Genomic DNA, 25,908 nt, shown 5'->3' with positions numbered 1-25,908 from the left:
AGTATCGTATTCTGATGCTCAGTTTAGTTAAGCGATATGGGCTGTACATGTTGGTTTTTTTACCACATGATTTACCACTCCCTAGCCCTTCCCCACCCACGATCCGTAACCCCATCGTTCCCAAAATACCGCCCACTTACCCACTCCGTCTCCTCACCCAACCCACCATCAGAGTCTCCTTTACTGCCAAGCTGTCCAATACCCAACCGCACCGGTATCCTCGCCCCTTCCTCCAAAGTCTTAGGCGGCTTGCCGATCTGATTTCCCATGTCACTATTCACCCAACCGGGACAACAGCAGTTAATTGCCACACCCTCATTCGCCTTGGCCAGTACTACTGTAAGAGCGTTCATGAGTGCCTTACTGACTTGGTAAGATTTTGGTGGTGCGCCGAAGCCAGCGGATTCTTGGGCGTTGGATTGAACAGATTTGATGTATTCCTGTGCGAGGGTATCGATGTCTGGAATGAATGTTACGGATCGGAAGCGGGACTGTGTGGCCGATGGGTAGTTCGATAGGACTGAAGCCGTGCTGGATACGTTTACGATGCGGGCACCTGGTGTGCTTTTCATTTTGCCTTGTTCAAGGAACAGCTGGCACATTTGCTTGGTGCCATGGTAGTTGATGTTGATGGTTTGCTCTGCAGACTCTACTGTCTCGTTACTATTGTTGTTTATTCCGGCGTTATTGATCAAGACATCAATTTTCCCGTTGTCGTTAACTGCTGAGTTGAGGAAGGACGTTATGGATGACTTGTCTGAGACGTCGAGTTTTGCATATCGGATTTCGTTTGGAGGTTTAGCTTGGACTTTGAGATCTATGCCACCGCGAGAAGTGGCGTAGATGTGTAGAGGTTGTGGGTGCTCTGTGCTGGCCAGGAGATGAATGATGCCTTGTCCGATTCCGCGGTTTGACCCGGTGACAACTACTGTTAAAGGTGACGGCATAGCTTTCAGGACTGAATACAAATCGAATGGGTGCTAATAATACCTGTATGTTGGTCGTGTTTCTTTCGATATGTAAACTTAAGTACCCACCTAGGTATGTACATGTGGAAGTCGTGATGTCAGGCATGATCCATGACGTAGTGATCATCGCGCGACTGCGTAAAGAACGCGATGGTCTTTTTGACTATCTCGACTCAGTCGCTCTCATGTAGCGACCTTTTGCGTGGATCTTTCCTTCGCTTTTTGATGAAGCGTGATGCCACGCTGGATTTAAGTAAACAAGCGTTACCAGTTATTACACGATATTCTTAACAAGAAGGCGCGTACCTGGTAACGATCAGTTCAAAAGCTGCATTGAGAAGAGGGAGATCAAGGTAGATTTGGAGGATATTCCAGATGTTATTAAGCATGCTCGTCCTTGTTGGATCCTCAACATTAACTATTTTTAGAAAGAAAGAATAGAAGAACAGCAAATGTACTATAAGTAAGAGAAGCACTAATTGTTGCCTTCGCCTTGACGCCTTCTTCCAACTAGCTCCCCTCATACATAGTGGATACGACTGTCATTGACTCAACCAAGGCAAGCAATAGCAATCTCACCATTGACCTTCCTATCGTTGCTGAGGACAGGGATCCAGATTTCGACGGTGATCTCGCTAGGGTACCCAGTGACCTCGTAGTAGTCGTAGAGGGGGTAGAAGGTGACCTGGCCTTGATTGGGACAGTCCACGTCGAATGTAAGTCCCTCAGTAACCGTAAATGACTCTGATTCAGTAACTTCCACGCCCACGCTCGCTGTGAAGACTTCCCAAGAAGCTCCCATGCTCACCGAGGTAGTAACGCTAAAGGTCTGGGTTTCGGACGTCTCCCATGTGTAGCCAACACCACTAGACAGACGCGGACCGCGCTCGAAGTTGGTAGGGTGGCGGATGCCAAGTGCCTCGAAATTGAATTGGAAGTAGTCATCATTCTCATTCTGGCGCTTAGCAATCTCGCGGACGCCCAGACCGCGCTCTTTGAGAGCATCGCTGGCCATACGCTCGGCTGCGGATGCGGTATCGTTGCGCCACTCGAGGTACTCTGCCAGGCTGGAGTGACCCTTGGTCATGCCATTGGGAAGGCTTTCTCCCTTCAGGCCTTGGAAGAGTTCTCGCTTCATCATGCGCTTGCTTGGACCACCGTCCCCACCCTCGTCGTTGAAGACGTTCACGAACTCGAAGTTACCGGTGAACTCGCCTCCAGCACGGAGTACTGAGCACCTAGACTTGATGGGCTCGTACAGCTGGTAAACTTGACCTTCGGTGATGGAGCGAGGGTCACCCTCGCCATCGTTAGGTTCCTCTTGGAAGCAGTGTGTGACGAGACAATTCCCATCAATCCACCACCAATGCATACAAGAGGGAGCGGGATCGAGCTCGCCGTTGATGTGGGCGATTTCGGTGCTTCCCTCCATGCCAAAGTCTGTCATAAGAGACGCGCCTAAAACGATGAATGGTTAGAAAGCTTTCAAACAATTAAAAAAAAAAAGAAGTGGGCAAGGCAAACTAACAATCTTCCCAGCTGGGCCTGCGGTTGGCATCGCAAAAACGGACCTGGGCATTGGCGAGCCCAAGGCTCATAGCAAGAGAGATCAGGGTGAAGCTCTTCATCTTGAGGTAAGATATTAGATTGTATAGATCAGATTGTGTGTCTGTGTTGGACACTTGGTTTGGTTGATAGAGCGAGCTGTCGATCAGAGAAGATGCAGAGCAATATGGCAGGACAATAGTTCATTCTTATAGACATGTTGACAAGGTTCTGTCTCTTCTGAAGAGCCCGGCTTAGGTTACATGTCGTTGAATACGCCTTGTTGTGCTACGCATGAGGCATCCATTCATGATCGCACGATCACAATCCAAGCCAAGAGTAAGCAGAATGCTTCCGGTTGTATGAATCGAGAAGGTAGGGGAAGAATTTGGATCCATGTTTGAAGTCTCGAAGCCTCCGCCTGTTGGTTTTAACGACATAGAGAAGTGATCGTCCGTGTTTTTTATTTTATGTGGTAGTATGATGAGCAATCTTGTCACGGTATACTTCGTTTACGACGCAAATTCAGGTACTTCTCTGGGCGCCCAGAATTTTAGGGGCTTAAAGGAGGCTTCAGTCTGACTTTCAAGGCTTAGCCTACGTCAAAGTGTTGTTGGTGCTGTCTCCGGAGAACCACTGACGTAAACACGGCAAGTCCAAGGCCTAATTCAATAAATCTTGGCGCTCCTCCTCGAAGTAGTTGCATGTATCTAGGTAACGTCGTGGAAGGATAAATCGGCTAGACGGCAAATCGACAGGGCATATCATTCTGCCGGCTACCGGCTTACTTACTTCGTCACGCTACCACCTTTGCGAGAAGCTATAGACATGGGTCTATTATCTTGTGTTTGACCGATTGGTTGCCTCTACAGATAGATGGGCCTAAGTAGAGTCAGCTGCGGCCCGCCTTATGCTTCTCCATGGGTAGTGAGACTGTGAATCCATGTCTAGTCCCTCGCAAAGGTACCCGCGCAAAACGACGATTTCATATCGCTGGAAGGCGTTCTACAAGCTTACGGAAGAAGGCCCAGAAGATCTAAGCCAAGTTTACCTACCCCTATGGGCCGCTCGAAAAGAACGAGGACTACTAGAAGCTAAATCTTGATAAGAAGGCGCCCATTTTAAAAGAACTTCTGTGACATAGCAATTAGCAAAGATTGATATGCTCGTTTGTTACACTACTCTTAGAAGTAGTATAGCTTATAGAATTACGCATAATAGAAGTAGTTGGAAGATTATGTACACCATATACTCTTTTCAGGCAGTATTAGTTTGCCATCTAGAAGCTTTCTAATCTGCATCTTTAGCTACTCTTTAGCGTTAGTCTAATTGCCTCATCTTACAGGTATCAAAAGCTCGTTGATGTCGGTGCGGTGCAGGCCCGATAACTCAAGTAGGATCGTGCATTGCCTCTGCTCGTCAATGTTCCCTCGATCACACGATACGTAGCCGAGTTTCGTGTGAAGCATGATTCGGGACAATTAGGCTCCTCTAGGGCCTCAGCGTAGATCTGACGATAGTGGTCCAGTCGGTATGACACGTGAGGGGTGACGTTCAGAGTAAATCCAGGCTGCCAATCACGGAGGAGCAATTCCGAAAGAAGGGTGCAGCCAACGCAGCGTGGCACTACAAGACATTCGTCCCAGTCTAGTATACCATTAACGTTGCCATCATCGTCGACGAGAATGTTCTGGAGATCGAGATTCGGGTGCTGCAGAAGAAAAGTCTCTGGACCGTCAGCCTCGGAGTTCGATGACTTAGAGGTCTTCTTGGTAGGATGCGAGAAGATTGTATACAACACCTTCTCGATGCCGAGTGCGAGAAAGCGGAGTCTTGTGGGAGACCTGCGGGTTCTCCTTCGGCTATAAAGATGTTGCTTAGCAAGCCTACTCCAATTCCGCTAGCTCCAAGTTGGCTAGCTCGAGCCCACCTTAATCCAAAACTCTAACTATCTTTAATCCAGCCAAGTCGCTTGAGTTCGGCATTTCTCTAGTTTGTCATCCAAGTCGACCCACATCTTCTTGCAAGATTGTGCGCTCCACTGCTAACAGTAGTAGAGAAACGTGAGCTAACAGCGTCAAGCATTTCAATAACGTACGCCAGTGTGGATTAACAAGCAAAAAGAACAAAGAGTTTTTTTGCAACGGCTTAATAAGTTGAAGTTGAGCTGTCAAAATATATGTAGGGACCGTATCGCAACAATTGTCATGACAAAGAGATTTGCATTTTCCAATTCTCCATCGATTTCACTATCCTCTTCCCTTATTGATATCCTTATACGGCCTTTCTTGAACCGCTTCTATTGTCGACTTTCAAGGCTATCATGGTCCATTCTAAATTATTCGCTCCTATCCGAGTAGGTGGCATGGACCTCCAACACAGGGTCGCCATGGCGCCATTAACGCGTCTACGCGCGGACAGAGACCACGTACAACTCCCTATTGCGATAGAGTATTATGCTCAGCGAGCTGCCGTACCTGGGACCCTTATCGTCGCTGAAGCGACCCTGATCTCTCCGGCGCATGGTGGTGTTCCACACGCCCCTGCGCTATGGAACGCAGCGCACATCGCAGGTTGGAGGGAAATCACCAACGCAGTTCACGAGCGTGGATGTAGTATTGTGTGCCAACTGGTTGCTCCGGGACGAGCAGCGAACGCCGAGCAGCTCAAAGCAGGCGGGCATGAACTATTAAGCTCAAGTGCCGTGCCGATGCCTGGGCAGGGATTCGCACCGAAAGATGGACCAACTGTCGAACCTTGCGCAATGACTGAAGAGCAAATATGGGATTGCATTGCGGACTTTGCGCGAGCGGCAAAAAACGCTATAGCTGCTGGATTTGACGGCATAGAGATACACGGCGCAAACGGATATCTAGTCGACCAGTTTTTGCAAGACACATGCAACCAGCGCAGCGACACTTGGGGCGGAAGCGTCGAGAACCGCAGCAGATTCGGTATCGAGGTCGCAAAGGCTGTCGCGGCCGCCATTGGATCAGATCGTGTGGGCTTCCGCTTGAGCCCATGGAGTTCTTTCCAAGGCATGCTCATGTCCGACCCCATTCCCACATTCTCCTATCTCACCACGCAGCTCAAGAAGTTACAACTCGGCTATCTGCATATTATCGAGTCCCGGGTGAACAATAACGTCGACTGCGAGTCCACCAAGAGCATCGACTTCCTGCTTAACATCTGGGATAACGTAACACCTGTTCTTATCGCCGGTGGCAACACTCCGGAAAACGTTTTTGAAGCCGCCGATAAGAAGTATGCTGCATTAGATGTCGTGTTTGTCTTTGGACGGCACTTTGTGTCGAATCCAGATCTGCCATATAGGTTAAAGAATGGTGTGGAATTGAACAAGTATGATCGAAGTACCTTCTATACGCCAGAGAGTCCGAGGGGATATATTGACTATCCCTTCTGTAAGGGGTTCAAGCCTGTTGTAGGTTTGTGAAGTCTAGAGTTATGTAGGTTGATAGAGTCTGCATAATAGTAAAACTTAAGTTCAAACAGCTTACCCCCTAGTTTCGAGCTATCGCAATTTGACAGCTTGTTACGTGTTAGGACGCTCGTCGCCGAGCACTCATTTTGTCGCCTGCATCACTTGGACCTCCAGCTCTTTAGCTTCCTTGTACTATCTGTTACTAGATAGAACTATGGGACGTTGCACGTAGGATAGAATCTTTCTCCATTGTTATTATCCATTGTATGATACAATAGAGCATTCGAGATATGCAGAAGGTTGTGCGAGCTGCAGTAATCTATACTTCTTAGGATGAGGATCAGTTGAGATATTAGTCGAAGTTTAGCAACGGATAAGGGCAGTGAGAGTCGCCATTATCTACGCTTTTCCAACAATCACTTGGTTAGAAAGGCGTTTGATAGGGTATGAAGTGTTCAACACGAGATGAATTAATGTTAGTCCCACACACGATTGTAAACGAGGACAGAGATATCGAGAATTCACGCAAAAGCATTACATTCGTAGATAGCATAAGACAATCTCCATGTTCGTGAGTCAGCATGTTATATGCTAACTGAGCTAGGCCACTCATGCAAGTACTACATCGCAGTCATCATGGTACTCCAAGCCCTCAATGTAAGCCTAAGCGTCACATTTAGACCCCGCGGAGAAGACGTCATGTCTAGTACCGCCTTCCATACCCCTCCTCACCATATCCGCCTGAGCCACCATAGCCACCAGAACCGTGTTCTTGTCTCCTCTGACCATATTCATCTTCATCATCGCGGCGGCGACCATAGTTCTGAGCCTCTTCACCGAAACCACCAGGAACACCAGAGGCACCATAAGCCTGATCAGGTCGCTCACCACCGTATTCCAGACCCTCTGAACGACCATATCCACCAGAGCTGTAAGGGTCAGCACCATAACGAGAAGATTCGTGGCGACCGTACTCTTGACGGCCGTAGCTCGACTCCTCCTGGCGACGGCCATATCCAGATTCCTCTTGACGACCGTATCCGCCAGTGCTATAAGAGTCAGCACCATACTGCGGCTGCTGACGGCCGTAGCCCCCGGTTTCACCGCCGTATTCCTGACGTCCGTACCTGGATGGTTCTTCACGGCCGTAGCTTGATTCTTCCTGACGACGGCCGTAACCCGACTCCTCGCCGTAGCGCTGTTCTTGGCCATAGCCTCCCGAGTGGCCTCCGGAATGACGCTTGGGCGAGCGGCTGCTGCTCTTCTTGCGACGGTGCTCTTGCTCACGCGAGCGAGAGCGACGCCTGTGTTCACCCGACCCTGAGCGACGCTTGTCAGCATCATCCGAGTCTTCATCACCACTGCCATGATTCTTGTGTTTGTTACGCTTCTTCTCCTCCTTCTCACGCTTCTTGCGTTCCTTCTTCATTCGCTTCTCGTATGAGTCTTCACCGCCCGAATTGTTCGAATCATCGTCGTCGTCGGAGTGTTTCTTGGACTTACCACGTCGTCTGCACAGCTGTTAGCCTACGATCACCATAAAGCAAGTCGTCGACTTACTCCTTCTCCTCAGAGTAGTATTCTCCCGACCTATCGAAGCCTTCACGCTTCTCCTCGGAGCGCCATTCATTGCCGTGCTGGACACGACGCTCCTCCCGTCGCTCATATCCACCGGATCCACTATAGCTGCTGGTCTCGACTTTCTGCTCGTAGCTGTAGGATCCACCACGCTCATCTCGCTCCTGGCGAGAGTATTCCTCGCGACGTCCGCCACTTGGGTATTGTGTTTGCTCATACTCGGCGCGGCCGTAGCGATCACTGTCACCATAGGAAGATGCCTGGTGATGACCAGTTTCAGAGTATGACTGAGTGTAAGAGCCGTCTTGGCCGTAGCTCTCTTCCTTGCGACCCTTCTTTTCGTTGCCGCCAAATGCATCACCAAGCAGTGAGGCACCGACGCCTCCAACAAGGCCACCGACAAGCCCGCCTAGGGCGCCACCGCCGACGGCTTCGCCTGCAAGCTTGCCCACACGATCAGTGGCTTGCTGGATCTGTGGGTTGGCACCACCTTGTCCGCCGGAAGAACCGAAGTTGTTCGCCATACCCAGAGGTTTACCACATCCATGGCCCTTGTCGTGGACATTCTCCTTGTGGTTACGGAGGTTTTGTACGCCATCCCGACTGAGTTGATCACGGAACTCACGCTTGGCTCTGTTGTCTTTGGAGTCCCACCATTTCCCAACTGTGTCGAGCATGATCTGATGGCATTGTCCAGCCCCGCGGTCCCTTCCTCCACCATGTCTCTTCTCTGCCATAGCAACAGCAGGATGGTGAAATACGCCCTTGATGATGCGGTCAATAGTTTCCTCGGGGTCGGCCTCACCATCCCAGCACTGAACGACTTGCGGAACAGCCCAACTCAGCACGGCAGACGCTACTCGGCCTGCAGGTTCGTTGAGCACATTGGAGAAGTGATCCTTGGAAAGCATGCTGTGGGTTGGATCGGTTGAGTAGTCGTCGTTGAAGACAATGTGCTGCTTCTCGCGAGAGCTTGCAATGACCTCGCTGGATCCAGTCTCGAGCTCAGCCTTGACTTGGCTAAGAATAGGCAAGATATAGGGCGCAAGGAGACTGAAGACGAAGACGGTGACTTGGCTTTGAATCTCTTCAATCAGGTCTGGTAGAATTGGAATCTTCTCGATGAACTCAGCGATGGATTGCATGATCTCGTCGTGGAACTCCATAATGGGGTAGATTTGTTTGACGAGCTCTCCAATCTGCTCTGTAAAGGCTTCGGGCTCTTTGGGGGTGATTTGGATATTTCCCATGGCAGCAGCGTTGGCGTTGTCCGCGAGCTCGTCAGCCTTGCCAGATTCGTCTTTGCCGCCAAAGATGCCATCTGGAAGCTTAGCGAGAAGCTCCTGGATCTTGCTCTTGTTTTCGCTCCTTTCAGCATTGGCAATTGCGCCTTCGAGTTCCTGCAGCTCGGACTGTGTAGCCTTGTCGGTAATCTCTCCGCATACCGAGTGCAAAAAGTCGACACCACCGAATGTACCTGTTATAATGGGATATACCTGCTTCCCGGCGGCACGAACTTCAAACAGGGCGTTTCGGCCGACGTGAGGGAATATGTCTCGGTTCTCTTCCTCGAGTTCAATCAAGGCAAGCTCAACGTAATTGGAGTGGGCAGAGTAGTCCTCTAGACAATGGGTTGCGGTACCAAGCAGTCTCAAGGCCTCGTAGAAGTCGGGACCACGTCCTCCTGAGCGACGTCCAAGATCAATGCAACGCCTGAGTAGGTCTCGGACCATGCCAGCCGATGTTGTGATGCCCAAGTCTTCTGAGGCGATGTAGTTCTTCAGGCCGGTTCGCTCGTCGACGCTGAGCTCGCGCCTCTCGTCAACAGGGCCTCGAAGGCGGCGGTCGTAGTCGCGGGCGTCGAGGTTATCAGCGTAGTCCTGCATAGTCAGTATCTAGATGTCATCGGGTAGGCGGTGTGCTAACCTTGGGGTTGTCAATGTGCTCCTCGGGCCTGTAGCACCCAAGGCGGTCGCGAGTAACCTCAAACTCCTTTGTTCCGTAGCCGAAGCTCATGAAGCCGAGCACCCAGAGTAGGATGCGGATAGCCTCTGCAGAGACCATCTTGACAGTGCCGACATCAACAGCCTGTGAGTAGTCGCGTAGCCAGTTGCCAAAGTAGACGCGCTTGACATCCATCTTGCTGAACTTCTTGCCAGTCTGGCCGCTGATGAGTAGGGTAAGTAGGGTATCTTCGATATCTCCATGGCGCCAGTTCTGTCCTTCAATGGCGCTCAAGCTCGCAATGTTGCCAGCACCGAAAGCTGCAGTGGGGCGCGCCCAAAACACGAGGAGGATGAGGCATGGCAGCCAAATGTCGCTAATCTGCGGCATCGTGCGTGTGGTGTTGTAAGCTCTTGTGAATAATCAGGCAAGAGGTTATGAAGAGAGTGTAGACGTCGAGACAGACGGAGAGGTGAGCTGTGTATATGAATGTTGTTTAGCGCCTGTTTCAGCTCCAGTCTTGCCTAAGCTGCCCCGCCAAAGGCTGACGTAGAGGGGTCCATAACTCCACCTCCATGCCCTACGGATCGCCAGGGAGAAAAGTGTTCGACCAAACTACCTCTTACACTTATCAAACACGCCTATGCCCTTTCCATACTACAAACGCTCATCTTGAAGTGCCTGGTGATGTGAAAGATGATCATGTTGCCAGGTCTCCGATACCTAGTCCCGGACATTGCCACCCCCAGTATATACCTCCAGCTGCTACATACATTTACACAGTCACCCCATGCAAGGAACAACCAAACAGGTGTAGGAAACCCTGCTAATACGTTGCCTACAACAATACTAACACAAATAGTATATAACGTGGTTCATAAGCGAGCGGCCACCCCAAGCGAGTGGCCACCCCAACACTATCGCAGCGCACGCGCAGCAATATCGTCTCATGTCTCAACAACGCAACGTACAACCAGCTTATACTGAAGGAGATATAATCCTAGCTGTCTCTAATATTAAATTAAACCAGAACCTAAGTGTAAAGCGTGCTGCAGCAATCTACAACGTCCCCCGAACGACCGTACGCCGCCAACGCGCTAGACAACGCTCTCGACGCGAATGCGAGCCCAACTCGAAGCGCCTTACAAAGCTTAAAGAGGAGGTGATTGTGCAGCGCATACTAGATGAATCTCTACGAGGTGTACCACCCTTAAAGGCACACGTACGAGATATAGCTGATAGACTGCTGAGAGAGCGTGGTGGAAAGCCTACAGGCAAGAACTGGGTTGATAACTTCATTAAGCGTACACCTGAGCTGCGAACGCGATGGAGCCGTCCGTACGATCACCAGCGAGCTATCTGCGAGGACCCAGCGGTTATTAGGCCCTAGTTTACGCTTGTTCAATCGATGAAGGCTAAGTATAGTATCTTAGATGAGGATACCTAGAACTTTGATGAGTCTAGCTTCATAATGGGCAAGATATCCTCTCAGCTTGTTGTTACAGGCTCAGAGAAACCTAGAAAACAGAAGAAACTACAGCCTAGCGATCGCGAGTGGGTAACTCTAGTACAAGGCGTCTCTGCGACAGGGCGCGTTATCCCGCCCTTCCTCATCTTTGCAGGGAAGGTCCTTATTACCTCCTAGTTCGCAGATCTACCTCGCGATTAGATTATTACTGTCTCTCCTACTAACTGGATCAACAACGACCTCGCGCTTGCGTGGCTTAAGCACTTCGATGCACATACAAAGGCGTCCTCTGTTAGGGCATATAGGCTGCTTATTATCGACGGCCATGAGAGCCACTGCTCAGTAGATTTCTAGGACTACTGCAAGGAGAACAAGATTATCGCTCTCTGCATGCCATCTCACTTATCGCACCTCCTGCAGCCTCTTAACGTTGTCCCCCACTCGCTGTTAAAGCGCTACTACGGCGATAGGATCTCGCTCTTAGCACGCAGCCGCATCTACTATGTCAACAAGGAAACCTTCCTACTAGCCTTTAAAGAAGCTTATAAAAAGACGTTTATACTAGAGAACGTTCGCGCAGGCTTTTAAGGTGCTGGACTAGTCCCATATGACCCGGAGGCTGTGTTATCAAAGCTAGATGTGCAGCTGCGTACGCCAACGCCGCCTACACCAGGCACAGTCGCCTAGGAGGCGCAAACACCGCGCAACGCCCGCGAGATAGAGGCGCAATCTACGCTAATTCGAAATCGCATGCAACACTACCAAGGGTCACCAGCAAGCTCATTAGACGAGCAGGTCAAGCAGCTAGGTAAAGGCGCTCAGCAGATAGCTTATAATATAGTGTTAATGCGAGAGGAAGTAAAAAGCCTTCGAGAAGCTGTTGACACGCTTACAAAGCGTAAGACTCGTAAAAGGCGGTACGTACGTGCAGAGGAGACTCTAACAGTTAGTAAGGTATCTGACTTAATTGCTAAAATGGACGGTGGTAGGCGTGAGGACGGCGAGACGCCTGCGAAGAGGGTGCGCGCAGAGAGGCGCTGCGGCCGTTGCAGCGAAGTTGGGCACAACTCCCGCACCTGCAGGGTAGAAATAGGGGATGTAGATAATAGCGACGCTTCTGAATAATACTGTGGTATTGCGTACAATATAGTAATCTTTTGTAGTGTTGTGCTGCGTTGCTACGCGTGCGCTGCACTGGTGTTAGGGTGGCCACTCGCTTGGGGTGGCCGCTCGCTTATGAACCACGTTATAGATAACTTAGACGTCTATATTACTATAAGATGTCTTATAGTCTCTTATTATCTGCGGTTGTAAGATGCAGCGTAGTAGAAGAGTTTTCTACATGTATTTAGTTTCTTCTTTGCCCAAGGTGCAGCTATAGACCTTAGATAGACGTGTGTGTTGAGGGTGTCTTTGTAATTATTTTCGCCTTTGCGTAAACTAACAAATCCACACGAGACTCGGGGTGCGGTAACATTGGCAAGCGTGCAGGCGACGGTTGCGCACGGCAGATTGAGCCGTCGTCGAATAGATTGAACGTGTCGCTGAAGTATACGCATGCCCAAAATCTCAGATCGACGGTGTATTGTGAAATAGAGACGTCTCAATGGTGCTGCCATACCTGGCCACGTACAAAAGTGCAAGCCACATCAGGAGCGCCGGATAGAGCGTTACTGCATCGAGACGCTTGAGATGCAGTCTCATTGGAAGATGAGGGGATTGAGTTATCTTTTCTGCGGCCTGGTGCGCTGAATGGCTGAAAAAGGCAGTCTGGTGACGATGAGAGAGCGGTGGCTTGTTGGCCAGATGCGCGGTCGAGCAACCCTCCGGCTTATTTTCAGCCAGCCTTAGGCGACCCGAATTTACCGTACAAGAGCACATCGCAGCTGCCAGCAGCTCAGAGCGTGCAACACCACACGATTTGTATGTGCATCAAATCTATCGCAAATTCCATCTCGTACCAGTGCGACACAGAAAAATTGTATAGAACCAATGCGACGCCCGCGTGTTCATAGTCCGGCGAACGATGTTCGCGCATATGGGATATGGCCGTGAGGTAATTATAAGTGATGTCATTTTGGTAGCGAGTGATTAGAAATTAACCTATAAAAAAGGTCATACAACTCTAAAGCCAACGCCGACAAGGGAATGGTGCCCTCCATAATGCGATAACCCGCTCTATGTATCCCGAACCATGGTGCCAATTGGCTTCCAATTCCCAACGCCGCACCAGCTCAAACGAACAAAGGAAAATCCGTCAAATCATAAACCAACTTAGTAGTTGAAGACCGTCAGCGACGGGTTCAGTACGATGGGCAACAGGCAGTGCATGATGACGGTCACGGCCCAACTAGGTGCGGTTAGCGAAATGTCAATGATACTGGAGTAAGAGTTGGTACTTACGGCAAGACAGCAGTCAAACCAGTAATCTCCCAGCCGTGAGGAGCGAAGCATCCGAGGTAGATCATGGCTCCGATCATGCCAATCATGATCATGTACATCCACTTGAAGCGCTTCCAGATCTTGGGAATTTCTGCGAAGAAGTTGGAGTTGTCCTTCTCCTTGGCTGTGGCACCCCAACTCATGTCGATGCAGAACATATGCGAGCAGATGGCGAGGAGAATATGGAAGGAAACACCACCAAAGAAGATCATGAAGAAGGGCATCCACTTGAGGTTCTCGAAGAAGGCACCGAGCAGACTGGCCTCACCAATACGGTAACGCATGACGGCGAAGCAGACGTTGGACATTCCGTTGAAGACGATAAGCAAGACGATGAAGATCTTCCAGGATTCGACGTAGTACTTGTCAAGGTCACCGTTGAGCCATCCGACGAGGAAGTAGTTGAGGGCTCCAAGGGGAACAGCCGAACCGAGAGCGTAGTAGGAGAAGATGTAACCGCAAATGGAGATCTTGGACGACAGCTGGATGTTGGAGAAGATGAAGGTGCGGAAGAGCTTGGTGAAGGGCGACTTCCACAACCAGGTGTGGACGGGGTTGAAGACCAATTCGTTGCAGCCGTAGGCGTATTTCTCCCATCGGTCCAACTCGTCGAAGACGGATAGCGAAACACCCTCCTTGAAACCACGGCCGTGGTAACTGGCAAGGCGGACAATGTTACCCTTGATCTGGAGACGGAGCGCAATATCAAAGTCCTCGGAAACGTGGCTCTCGGACCAGAAGCAGACGTAACCCTCATCGTCCGGAGGATTACCAACGGACTGAACAGCTTGCCAACGCAAGAAGGCGTTGTGACCGACGAAGGGGGCGACCTCACCACTACCGACGGAGAAGCGGATAGCAGTGTAAACAAGGTTGGTGAAGTATGTAATACCGTTCTCAAAGTAATCCCAGGAAACTTGCATGACACCAGTGGCGTGCTGGACAATAGCGACTTCAGGCGATAGGAACATCTCGGCGGCACCGTACATGAGGCAGTCTTCGGGAACGATGGTATCGGAGTCGACAATGAGAATGATTTCACCCATGCGAATGTTACCACCAGCCTTTGCGCGAGGGTCAGCAGTAAGGACTTGGTCGAGAGCCTCGTGGTAGAGCGCAAGTTCCTCCTCCTCAGAGATGGAAGCGTTGCCCTTGTCATAGCGGTTATCAACAAGACTCTGGAGTACGTCTTCGACGCGGTTGGAGATGTTGAGAGCGAAGTTCATGTTGGAGGCCTTCTTGAACTTTCCGCGGCGGACGAAACCTTCATGGTTGTGCTTGGGGCGCGAGACCCATCCAATGTTGTTGTTCTCGTAGAATCGAAGGAACTTCTCGTTATCCTCCTCAGATCGGACAGCCATACCATCGTCGTTGATGAAGATGCGGGCGGTTCCACCACGGGACTCGTAGTAGGAAATGGCGGCTTGCAAACTGGCTACGGTGGGCTTGACAACACCCTCAAGTGACTCGGTGTAGATAGGCATTTGGATGGTGATAGTCGACGGCGTGAAACCCTGAGCGCGAGCTTGGGCGAGGTTGGGCTTGATGGCGGAGTGGAAGCGGCTGTTGGACTTGACACCAGTAACCGGTCCGAAAACCTCGAAGATATTACCCATGACGACTACGACGAAGAAAAGACCCAATGCGATCCACAATGGCTCTGTCAGGATGAGAAGGATACGGGGGTAGAAGTGGTCAGTCATTGTCTGGAGGATGATGGCCTTGTTGCCGAGACCGATGACGAGGATGATGATCAAGACCATAGCAAGACCGACGAAGATGGAGCTGGTGAAGATGAGAGGGCGTGCAAGCGACTCCTTGGGACCATCAGCCTTCTCGAGATCACCATCGATCTCTTCTGCGTTGATCTCAACATCGTCCTTCTTGCCATCGATAGCGAAGTCGACCGTAGATCCTCCAAGGGTAGAGTTGGCGCTGGACTGGATAGCGCTGTCGAAGCCACTGAAGGGGTTCTTAGATGTACCCCAGACCAAGGCTAAGATCCTCGACTCGATCTCCATTGCCTGGGAAAGGATAGCACCAAGTTCGTCATGCCAGACGAGGAGAAGCCTCTCCTGACGGATAAGAGCTGCGTATTGGAACTTGCGGATGGTACTAGAGGTTGCGACCTCCGCCATGGACTCGAAGATCTGGATTTGAGAACCGTTCTGGAACATCAACTCTGTCTCGAACGGCTCGAGAACGTCGAAGATGGCCTGGGTACCGTCGGTGCTCATGGTGAGGGCAACACCAGGGTTGATCCTCTTTACTGCTGAGAGGAGGTCCTTGTTGGCTGCAACGGGTTCTGTGACATATTCTCCTTGACCCTTTCGGATCAAAACACCCTCGCAGGAGCCGGGTGCCAGAGCACTGGAAGTCATCCATCGCATAGAGCATGCTTTGGCGTAGAGGTGCTTGATGATCTAAAAGGTGTGAGACATGTCGCTTAGGTTTGTTGTTGTTGTTGTACTTACAGCACGGTATCTTGAGTCCTCGTCAATCTTCATGGTCAAGGGCCGGTTCAGGCCAGGGCGCCCTGTAGGTGTCTGGGGTGTGGAGTAGCGCGAGTCGCTGACACTGCCACTGAATGACTGCCTGCTGGAGGGGATGAAGGGTCTGTCTCCATCGTTGGAAGGTGTGGCGGAAGACATGCTGAGGATGCCCCAAGAATTAAGATGTATGGTACGGGTATAGAGGGATGTTGCTAAGCGATTGTAGGTAGCAGACGAGCTGCCAAAAGACAAGTGCTGTGGTAGGAACCAAGAAACGAAGGAATGGGCAAGGAGCCCTGCGAAGATCAGTAAGAGCGCGAGATTGTAGAGACTGGAAAGAGATCGGAAGCGGTCGAAGAGCAGAGGTTATCAACGCGGCACAGTTGGTAGTGTCTACACAATTCTCTCCGACTACGCGAAACAGGGCCCCGCCACAATCCTTAGTGACCAGGTCAAAGATACACTCATGCTACACACTATCGAATGTTCGGCATACCCCTTGTCTAGCACGTTCGAGTCTCAACAAGACTTTTTACGCGAATGTTCCAATTGAGGTCACTGCGTCTGTCACAAACGCTATCTCACATACATGACAATCCAGAATCGGCGGCACCGCCAGACCACCGGCTGCACCTAGTGATCCTGTCATCTATCGATATTCCTGCCAGCGCACGCCCCGGTCGCTCTCCCGTCTGCTGGGCCTTGGTGGGCCTCAATGTTGGGATGGTGGCAATCTTACTAGCAGCGATGAACATATGTTTCGCCGGTGCAACACCATAAGTCTATCGGTCATCATCGAGATCGGAGTCAAAAGGGGTGATGGAATCGTGTGTCGCATTCGGGTACCTTGCACTTCTCACACTTGTGCCTGAGCTAAGTGGAACAACTTAGCTTAGCCGCTGCTATACTGGGCGCGCGCCACTCTTGACGTTTGGACCGGAGGAGAATTTACTTTTCGCGACGTTCGGTGACCCCCTTCGGCTTCACGTAGCGGGATTGTGTCCAGCCAGCCTCAGACGTTGTAGCGACTATGAGTCAGGTTGAAAGTGGAGACCCTTGTCCTTCTAGTCCTTCACCGAACCGGGCACTTGGTGTCCACGACTGTCCGATGTGGCCGGCCGCAATCACTGTGACGTCCTGCAAGCCAAGATGAGGTCCTCGTTCGCGCGTGCGCCATCCCGCTCAGCAAGCCGTACACAACTTCAGAGAGGGTACAAGACCCTGCAAATTGCTTTTACGAGATGCTCAGGTTCCGCGAGCGGTTGGATCCCACGTCGGCAACAAAGTCAATAATCAAAGCGCGCTATCATGCACGTCGCCCTTGATAAGCACCCTTGTAGACTCTCCCGTTGTTAAGATTAGAACGTTGTTCCGCTTCTATCTATTGACCCTGCAACCACATCTATCGAACAACACATAAAGCAGCTCGCCACCGTCCAGCCACACGTCACAGGTTTTCTGCCTCAACTCTATAATTTTGCATGACGCCATGCCCAGCTGGGCTATACCGAGTCAGTAGAATTGCTAGTTGACAGAGTTTCGACTGCAGCAGTGGAGCTACTAGACTTGCGACGCACCGTCGAGGGTAGTGTGTTTAACCGGTTCGCCGATAAGTCAATCGACAACAATGGGTCAGCAAGCCCAAGTGCAGGATTTAGCCACCGACGTGCAGATACGGAGGGAAGGACACAATATCGGAAGGGTGCATGCTGGCAGGCCGTCTGTGGGCTGACCCGCCAATGCATCGATGGCTCCCGTCAAGACCATGAACGTGCAACTCCAGGTCTACCCTTTGTCTGGGTACAAGCGTGGAAAATCCAAGCGAAGATCACGCGGGTTTTGGTAGGCGATCGGCCGGGCGCTAATCTAGACACGAACCATGGAATGATGTGCCGTGGCGTCCGACGACCAAATCATGCTCTCGAACGTTAAGCCTCAAGCCAAGCCTAACACAGTCGGTCAAATCCTTCCGTATAGCTAGTGGCATGTGGCTTTCCCCCTGACGTGCTGACTGCAAGGCTGTCACACTAGCCCTGTGCTTATCTCATGGCTTTTGACGTACCTGCGTCTAAAAGAACGCTAGTGACTTCGACACTACTGTGCGTTATCTCTAAGACCGTAACAGGCGACTGGGTTGAAACTGCCATGGGCACTGCCCGCCCCTTGCACTTGCAGAAGCCATCATGTCGAGAACGGTAGATACGCCTAGAGCCTGTTGAGTATTCTAAATCTAGGCTCTCGAATCAGAGAATCTCGCTCTTCCCGACGACGGTTCAGTCTACTATCGATTTATCGGTGCCGCAAAACTCAGCGCGGCGCTCGCTCGGCTTGTGGTATCGATACTTCAGCTCTCAACAACGTTCCCTGCATTGTTTTGGCGTACTCTTCTAATCTCCTTAGACGAGGTCGCGTACGGCAATAAACTACCTTGCCCATCGCTGAATACTTTGGCATTTCTGTATTCCGCATTTGACACTTTCAGTCATCCCAAATCACGACGATGCCTTCTTTCTTCAAGCGTAACAAGAAAGCAATCCCTGAGGAGGATGCTCCACCTCAGGCTCACTCCCAAGATGTCCCAGACCTTCCTGCCGGCATGTCACAAAGGATGCGTCCCGAGTCCTCATCACCGGGAACCTACATCCCCAGAAACCCCTCCAACCTTTCATTCGGAGGTCCAGTATATGGAAGCCAGTTTGGCAACGCTTCTGAGATACGGAAACAACCGCGGCCCTTCCGGAGTTACAGGTTACGGGGAGAGTATGCATAGTCCATCCTAAACGCTATCTACATTGAGCTGATCGGAACTGTAGGCGTGAGCAACCATGGGTCGACGATCCACGAATGAAGAAGACCAAAGTCGGCAACTGGATCACCCTCGGCTTCATCATCGTCGGTTTCGCCGTCAGTGGATATATCATGTACACTGGTGTGCAAGAGGCTCAAATACCTGATGTATGATCGACCCTCATCATTCTTTCCTTTGGCTAACATCTTGGCAGCAATGTCTTATCATGGAAGACAATTTCGAGAAGATTGATCCCGCCAACTGGGGTTACGAGATTCAGACTGGCGGATACGGCAACGGAGAGTTTGACTGGACAACCGATGACCCTAAGAACAGCTTCGTTGACGCGGAAGGTCTTCACATTGTGCCCACCCTCACCACCGAATCTACTAGCATCACAGCCGAGCAGATCGTCAATGGCTACACTCTGAACATCACCAAGGCAGATGGTGACGGCTCTTGCACGTCCACTGACTACAAGTCGTGCGGTATTCGCTCCAACTCGACCACCGGAGCTATCATCCCCCCTGTTCGCTCTGCACGCATGACCACCAAAGGCAAGAAGTCGATCAAGTACGGCCGCGTTGAAGTCGTTGCAAAGACAGCGAAAGGTGACTGGCTCTGGCCCGCCATTTGGATGATGCCCGAAGACAACGTATACGGTGATTGGCCACGTAGCGGAGAAATTGACATTGCTGAGTTCCGTGGCAATGACTACAAATACCCCGAAGGTCGCGACTTCGTCTCCTCTACGCTCCACTGGGGTCCCGACTACCAGCACGATGGCTACATCAACACTCACGGTACTTCCTTCTTCCGCCGCACAGACTTCGCATCCAGCTGGCACACATTCGGTCTCGAGTGGACTGAGGACTACCTCTTCTTGTACCTCGACAGCCGTCTCAAGCAGGTCATGTACTTCAAGTTCAACGAGAAGAACAAGCTATGGAAGAAGGGTGGCTTTAATGGTCTGACGACTAGCAATGGTACCCTGTTCGAAGACCCTTGGAAGCAAGGCGGCAAGAACGCGCCATTTGACGAGAAGTTTTACCTCATTCTTAATGTTGCCGTTGGTGCACAAAATGGCTGGTTCTTCGATGGCGAGGGCAACAAGCCATGGGTTGATGGCAGTGACTTTGCTGTCCGTGACTTCTGGAACGGTACGTTGATATCCACGTTACAATCGTATGAGCACTTTACTGACTTCTACAATAGCAAAGGACGACTGGCTCCCAACCTGGGGTGAGGGCACTGAGCGCGGTATGACCGTCAAGTCTGTCAAGATGTGGCAGGCCGGCAAGTGCTAAGCTCGGCCGCTTCTGACTGCCGAATCCTCATTCCATTTTTCTTTTCCAATTCCGAGGATCCACTTCGACATGCACGATCACGGACGCCTTAGCTTTCTTTTCTTTAACGGTAATCGTGGAACAAGGGCACATTAGACGAACGTTTTCTCATTTCTTTTTCTTACGGGCATGGTAGTGGCGCCAAGGCGTCCTTGGGCATCTAAAGTGCATTGTACATTTTACAGATAAGGACAAGCAATACTGTAGTATCTAATAGATTTTTTTCTGATCACTTACTCGCATAGCACCACACCATCCCGTCTGCAGCTTACTTGTGACGGTAGTTGACGACCTGCAGAGTAAATCTAGTGACACTATCGAACGCATCGCCGTGCATAATCTTCGCATAGGTACATCTCGTATTCCGCACTCATCGTCTCAACAGCCTTGCAGAAAACCCACTCCAGCATGCAACTTGCAGCCTTGCATTCATTGACTTGCAAATCACACCATCATCCTTCTTCCATCCCGGAAGCAGCAAACAACCGAACAATCCACCCTCGCCCAGTTTCAAAGCCCGTTCTCGCCCGCCCACGCATGCCTTCGCACCCCTGAGAAAATCACCCCCAATACGAATGCTAAAGCGCGATAAACTTTCTGTTGAGCCACTTTGCTAATCTCCACTTCGCCTAGCTCGCGACTCAGTCGGTTAATCCAAATGTAAAAATCGCAACGCCACTCCTAGCGAATCAGAGCGCGCGGATACGAGCACGACTGACGTGTTAAGCTTGCTGCAGGGGACGGAGACGCTTCCGCTTATCTGAGTGCGGGAAGGTGCGAACTGCGCCGCACTTAGGCATCGTCTCGTTTCTAGTTTCCTTGGTTCAAGCTGGTCAAGCTTGAGTAAGTTAGCAGTCTGGGTGGGTATTTGCTTTTCTGGTACCCTTATCGAGTCGGCTGTTTCGCACGTGGAGGCGTCCCTTTCTTTGCTTCCCCATCGGAAGATTAAGAGAATCATGGAGAAAGGCTCAGGGGCAGGTTTAGGGTACCATGGACTGATGATTGATGATGCAAGAAGGGGTCCATTTGATCAGAAGAGGGGCAACGACTAGGCAGCACGCCGTCTCGTCTCTCACGGCGCGACGTCCCATGTTGCCTACAATATCAAGGCATCATCCACTCTTACCCCCCAACATCAATTTTACTATTTCCGGGTTTTTCTCACTTGCGAACCGCGGCAGCAATGTTGGCCTCATAACCTAGACCACGAATTTACCGGTGGTAACTTACCTGGTCCATCGCCTTGCATACATGCCTGCATGCATACATAGCGATGCAGGTTGAAGAACAACGTGGGACGGCACAAGCCGCGGAGCAACAACCGGGCGCCTTGAAATTCCAGAATGTGTAGATTAGAATCGAGAACGCCACCACGGCTTCTTCCAATATATGTCGTCTATGCATCACGACGCTCGCTAAGACGTAGTAGATACTGCAACAACAGAGTATGTACAGTGCGATCGGGTTGTTATCTGCTATCATACATCTGGCCTGCTACTGTACCCTGTATCCCACTACACTACTGCACGTTAACATGTCAATCGATACCGCAATTGCTCAACCACTCAATCTTACATTCCAAGTATAGCAACCGACACATCGCAGCCGCACCCAGAACCGGGTACTCAGTTACCCGACGGGCCGTTGCTGCTGCTGCTTGCTCCTCAACATCAGATCAGCGTCCCTGTTGTCGTACCATGACCTTGACTTGGAAATCCCTCGGTTTAACAAACCAGTAATTCGTCGTTTCCCAGTCCGCAGCCTGCAGGTGGGGGGCGAGAGAAAAGTCAAAGTCGCGCACCAGCATGGGTATTAGCTTGGACATTTCTAACTGCGAAATGTGTCGTCCGATGCACGTCCGTGAGCCTAGGCCAAACTGTTGCCACGTTTTGCGTCAGCCGCTGTCCACCGAGAGAAGAAGTTAAACGAGATAACTGAGCTGGTGAGGCTGGCTGAGATAATGAGAAAAGGTGATTGATGATGCGTGGCGTTCCGAGAGTGGAAACGAAGCAGGCAAACAGTGGCGGCACATGCTGAACAAGGTGACATACCGGCATCCAATTTCGCTCCATGAGACTAAGCTTCTCTTTGTCGGAGCTGAGCCAGCGCTCAGGCCTGAACATGTGTGCGTCAGGACCGAAAACTGACGTGTCGCGATGGGCGACCCAGGAGTTGGTTCCGACGATTGTCTATCCAATCTGTCAGCACGCCACACGTGAAATTGATATACACAGCAACTTACGCCCTCGGGAAAGAATCGATCACATATGCTTGCTCCTCCAGCGGGTACTACGCGCTCAAGTGGTAGGCCCGTGGCGGGATGCATCCGCAGCGCTTCCTTCATAACGGCCTGAAGATAGGGCATATCCTGGCTTTCCTTGAACGTGATGTAATGGCCAATCTTTCCCTCGCGTTGCCGCTCGTCGATCTCTTGACGCAGTGTCTCAAAGGTCTGTGGGTTCTTGAGCATGTAGTACAGGATTGCAGAGAGACTGATGGCTGTAGTATCTGAACCAGCGGTCATGTTTGATACGCAGCCCACTGTGAGGTGGTACATGGAGAACGACTTTGGATCATCCGCATTCTTCTTGAAGAACTTGGTCAAAAAGTCCATGCTTGTTCCTTTTCCTTCTTCAGCACCGTCGACGGGTATACCCTTGGCATGTTCCTGCTGATGCTCCATAATACATTCCTGTGTGAATTTCATCACATACGCTCTTCCTGTTCCTTTTGGCCCAGCCAGAAAGTTCCTAATCGGAGCTAGGTATTTGTGCAGCCAGGAGTAGGTGCCTGTAAGAGTGGCATACCACAAGAGATCCTCGAGAGCCACAAGGATGCCACGGATATCCTCACCCTTGTCCAAGAAGCCCAGTCGCTTGGAGAAAGTTATCATTCCAATAACATCAAAGGCGTAACACTGAAGCCAATGTCCCATATCGGCATACGCGCCCGCACTCGCTACCTCTTGGAGGCGCTGGCTGAATAGGTCCGCACACTCATCAACATATGACTCGTAGTTGACAAGCGAGGACATGGTGTATGCGCTTTGGTATTGGCGCCGGTTTTCGCTGTGTCGTGGTATAGACTGGTCGGCAAAGAGAGACCATTGGTCAGGATGTGGGTTCTGCCACGTCGCGTACCACGAGGATTTTGGGAATTTGGCGCCATGACCGTAGATGGTCTTTTGGGCGCCTGGTGAGGAGAAGGAGTAGCGATTTGGACCGTAGCGAACTATCTCGCCTATGGTAAACATGTAAGTACGCGCATCCGAAAAAAGATACTGACGAAAGGGTAAAGCTTGCCATGCTTTCTATGCAGCTCAATGTTATCATGTTCGAATGACCCTCCCTTCACTCGCCATAGATACCACAGATCCGTGAATCGCGCTGCAATCGGACCAGGTACATCTCGCAATGGTGAGGAAACAGCCTTCAGGAACGGAAAAAGGATGCGCGCAACAAGTGCTACAGCAGCTGCCCAAGCAAGGACTACAAAATGCATTCTGATAATTCTACTCAATGATTCAAGAGCGAGATATCCGCGATGCCTCTTCAAGCTGATCCAGCGCGTCTCGTGCGATTTACTACATGTTTAAGTCTATCCAAGGCTTCATCGTGCGGGGAAGCGATGACGCGCGGAGACGTGCGGAAGAAGGGCGCGGGATGTGGAGTAGCGCTTAGCATGCGCTTGCAGGTGGTCTCGTGCGAACATCTCGTACGAAGTCTCAAAACCTCATGTGTATGCTATGCCAGATACTCAGTTGCTCCATGGTCGAACGGAGGCATACCGGACCTCGATGCCTCATGCGTAGCACTGTAGTGTAGACAGCGGGGTCATACAGCCGAGGTATAACGCGCACTTTGCACTAATCATGCATTGCACGTTGATTGAACCGCCGATCAATTGAGTGAACAAAGAAATCATTTCCATGTATTTGAACAATACACAGAAGTGAAGGGTATATGAAAGAGCAAGGAAGACGATGAGGTGAAGAGAGTTCTCAATCATCAGACCTCGGGACATTCAAATTTACGCGTCACGTCGAGTTATAATTATTGCAACAACGGAGTTCTCGTGTACGTGAACGCACAACTCCAATTCAGATGCAGATCGTCAACCCATATCGCAGCAAATGGAGATAGTCCTACTTCGAAAAATACAATACACCACACTGTTTACTACACACAAATCCCCACATTCCGACGTTTGGGCCATATCGGACAAACAAAAAATTGTTAAAAAGGTCCTTCGCGGTGGCTCTCGGGTCAGACGTGACCGAACTCATCGGTCTCTTTTTTTATTGTCGCTGGGGTGAGAGCCTCGATAATCACTGCAAACCAGTCTAGACTCCCCCGTGATGGATCGTTAACATCCTCCAGAGCCCAAGAGCTCTCCATCTGCTACTTCGAAACAGCTTTCTATCCTTACCGACTTGCTCCTGAAATACATACAGGCTTGGTAATAGTCATCCTAGCTGATGTAACAATACGTTGTCAACCGGAGACTGCGCCAAGTCGTTCCTTTAAAAAGCAGCATATGTTGCTTGATAGATATGAAGAACCAGTAAACCCAAGTAGGTCGAACAGTAGTTCGTCACTATGAAGCTATCATAATCATTAGGCCGGCTTTGAGACCCAGATGATGCTGTGGATGTTGCATGGTCATTACATGAGGCTCGGAGTAGGTAATCACATTGACGTACTTACGTGTTGCAAGTTAGTACTCTGTGCTACATCCAGCGAGCAATGCCCCAATTTAATTCGCTTCATTCTTTATGGTGTGTTGTGTTTAGAAGGCGAGCTGCCACATGTCGGCCAGTCGCTCATTGTTCTCGCCAAGCCCACCGTGGATGATAACACTGTCGTTGCCGCTCTCAGCCTTGACGACATCGGCATCAAACCAGCCACGCGGATCGGGAACACCATCGCTGCCATTAGGATGTAGTTGTGTCCACCATTTCTCGCTAATGTCGTATATCCAGACATCCTTCAACATCTTGCCTGCGCCAGCGTGACCAAGCGACGAAGGATCATGTTCACCGAAGAGAGTGAGAAGCTTGTCCTTCTTAGCAAGCTTGACTGGTAGAAGCACACAGACACTACGAGCCTCAGGCCCGTCATTTCCATCAGCCTTGAACGTCTCGGTCGACCAAGTGTTGTTGGAAATATCAAAGACATCGATACTACCACCCTGCTCGGTGGTGCCATCAAATCCGTTCATCCTGTATAGCTTGCCACCACTGTAGGCAATGGAGGTTCCTCCTCTGTGGGGTGCTGGAGCATCGGGAGCTTGTGTCCATGTACGATCTTTGACATTGAACATCCACAGATCTGAGAGGCGGCCACTTGCTGGACATCCAGCATGGAGGAAGAAAGTGTCCTTGCCATCACTGGTGGAGCAGTGATAGCTGCGAGCTGGTGGGTATGGTGCAGACGAATCAGTCGGCATGATATTTGACCAGGCTGAGCTTGCCGGATCGAAGCACCACACTGCGCCATGCTCCTCTATCGGGGCCATATCGATGCCGCCTCGACCAGAGAAAAGATACATCTTACCATCCAGTACGGCTGATGCACTTCCAACACGCGGAGTGGGTGCCGAAGAAATAGCCTTAGTTTCCAAATTCTTTGCATCTGTGGCGTCGTTAGTGGTGTACCCTGATGGCCTACTAGTAACGAGGGGAAGAAATACCAGACTTGAGCGAGAAGATGTCAACTTTGTCATCTATGGGTTCCCTTGGTTTCACCTCACCACCAAAGATGCAGACATTCTGATCGATCACAGATAGAACTTGTGATGATCTGCGGAGTCGCTCGTCGTCAAGAAGCCGCTTCCAGGAGCCTTTGAGCGTACTGATAGGCATACTGACAGGCATGCTGACAATTTGTGGGAGAT

At 50.8% G+C, this 25,908-nt stretch overlaps 8 protein-coding genes across 8 annotated transcripts; 2 read left to right on the top strand and 6 right to left on the bottom strand.

The window, feature by feature from the left end:
• Positions 1-71: 71 nt before the first annotated feature.
• On the bottom strand, positions 72-947 carry ALTATR162_LOCUS7297 (uncharacterized protein; the record flags this gene model as incomplete). The annotated part of the gene is made up of 1 exon (XM_043314925.1): positions 72-947. The coding sequence occupies one exon, from the start codon at positions 945-947 to the stop codon at positions 72-74; it is 876 nt and encodes a 291-aa protein (XP_043170860.1).
• Positions 948-1,518: 571 nt separating this feature from the next.
• Positions 1,519-2,596, bottom strand: ALTATR162_LOCUS7296 (uncharacterized protein; the record flags this gene model as incomplete). Its single annotated transcript, XM_043314924.1, has 2 exons — positions 1,519-2,426; positions 2,497-2,596. 2 exons carry the CDS (start codon positions 2,594-2,596, stop codon positions 1,519-1,521), a joined length of 1,008 nt encoding a protein of 335 aa, XP_043170859.1.
• A 2,306-nt stretch (positions 2,597-4,902) lies between these two features.
• Positions 4,903-5,967, top strand: ALTATR162_LOCUS7295 (uncharacterized protein; the record flags this gene model as incomplete). The annotated part of the gene is made up of 1 exon (XM_043314923.1): positions 4,903-5,967. The coding sequence occupies one exon, from the start codon at positions 4,903-4,905 to the stop codon at positions 5,965-5,967; it is 1,065 nt and encodes a 354-aa protein (XP_043170858.1).
• Positions 5,968-6,658: 691 nt separating this feature from the next.
• On the bottom strand, positions 6,659-9,867 carry ALTATR162_LOCUS7294 (uncharacterized protein; the record flags this gene model as incomplete). The annotated part of the gene is made up of 4 exons (XM_043314922.1): positions 6,659-6,884; positions 6,930-7,466; positions 7,516-9,413; positions 9,460-9,867. The coding sequence occupies 4 exons, from the start codon at positions 9,865-9,867 to the stop codon at positions 6,659-6,661; spliced, it is 3,069 nt and encodes a 1,022-aa protein (XP_043170857.1).
• A 3,352-nt stretch (positions 9,868-13,219) lies between these two features.
• Positions 13,220-16,038, bottom strand: ALTATR162_LOCUS7293 (uncharacterized protein; the record flags this gene model as incomplete). Its single annotated transcript, XM_043314921.1, has 3 exons — positions 13,220-13,295; positions 13,349-15,810; positions 15,862-16,038. The coding sequence occupies 3 exons, from the start codon at positions 16,036-16,038 to the stop codon at positions 13,220-13,222; spliced, it is 2,715 nt and encodes a 904-aa protein (XP_043170856.1).
• A 2,341-nt stretch (positions 16,039-18,379) lies between these two features.
• ALTATR162_LOCUS7292 (uncharacterized protein) lies at positions 18,380-19,974 on the top strand (the record flags this gene model as incomplete). Its single annotated transcript, XM_043314920.1, has 4 exons — positions 18,380-18,639; positions 18,693-18,834; positions 18,882-19,827; positions 19,883-19,974. 4 exons carry the CDS (start codon positions 18,380-18,382, stop codon positions 19,972-19,974), a joined length of 1,440 nt encoding a protein of 479 aa, XP_043170855.1.
• Positions 19,975-21,688: 1,714 nt separating this feature from the next.
• On the bottom strand, positions 21,689-23,266 carry ALTATR162_LOCUS7291 (uncharacterized protein; the record flags this gene model as incomplete). Its single annotated transcript, XM_043314919.1, has 3 exons — positions 21,689-21,844; positions 22,065-22,202; positions 22,256-23,266. 3 exons carry the CDS (start codon positions 23,264-23,266, stop codon positions 21,689-21,691), a joined length of 1,305 nt encoding a protein of 434 aa, XP_043170854.1.
• A 1,535-nt stretch (positions 23,267-24,801) lies between these two features.
• Positions 24,802-25,888, bottom strand: ALTATR162_LOCUS7290 (uncharacterized protein; the record flags this gene model as incomplete). Its single annotated transcript, XM_043314918.1, has 2 exons — positions 24,802-25,646; positions 25,705-25,888. The coding sequence occupies 2 exons, from the start codon at positions 25,886-25,888 to the stop codon at positions 24,802-24,804; spliced, it is 1,029 nt and encodes a 342-aa protein (XP_043170853.1).
• Positions 25,889-25,908: the final 20 nt, after the last annotated feature.

The sequence above is a fragment of the Alternaria atra genome (assembly GCF_907166805.1).
Source record: "Alternaria atra isolate CS162 genome assembly, contig: 28, whole genome shotgun sequence".
In the NCBI taxonomy this organism is placed as follows: Eukaryota; Fungi; Ascomycota; class Dothideomycetes; order Pleosporales; family Pleosporaceae; genus Alternaria; species Alternaria atra.
Note: the sequence above shows the minus strand (reverse complement) of the source record. Positions and strands in the feature narration are given on the sequence as shown.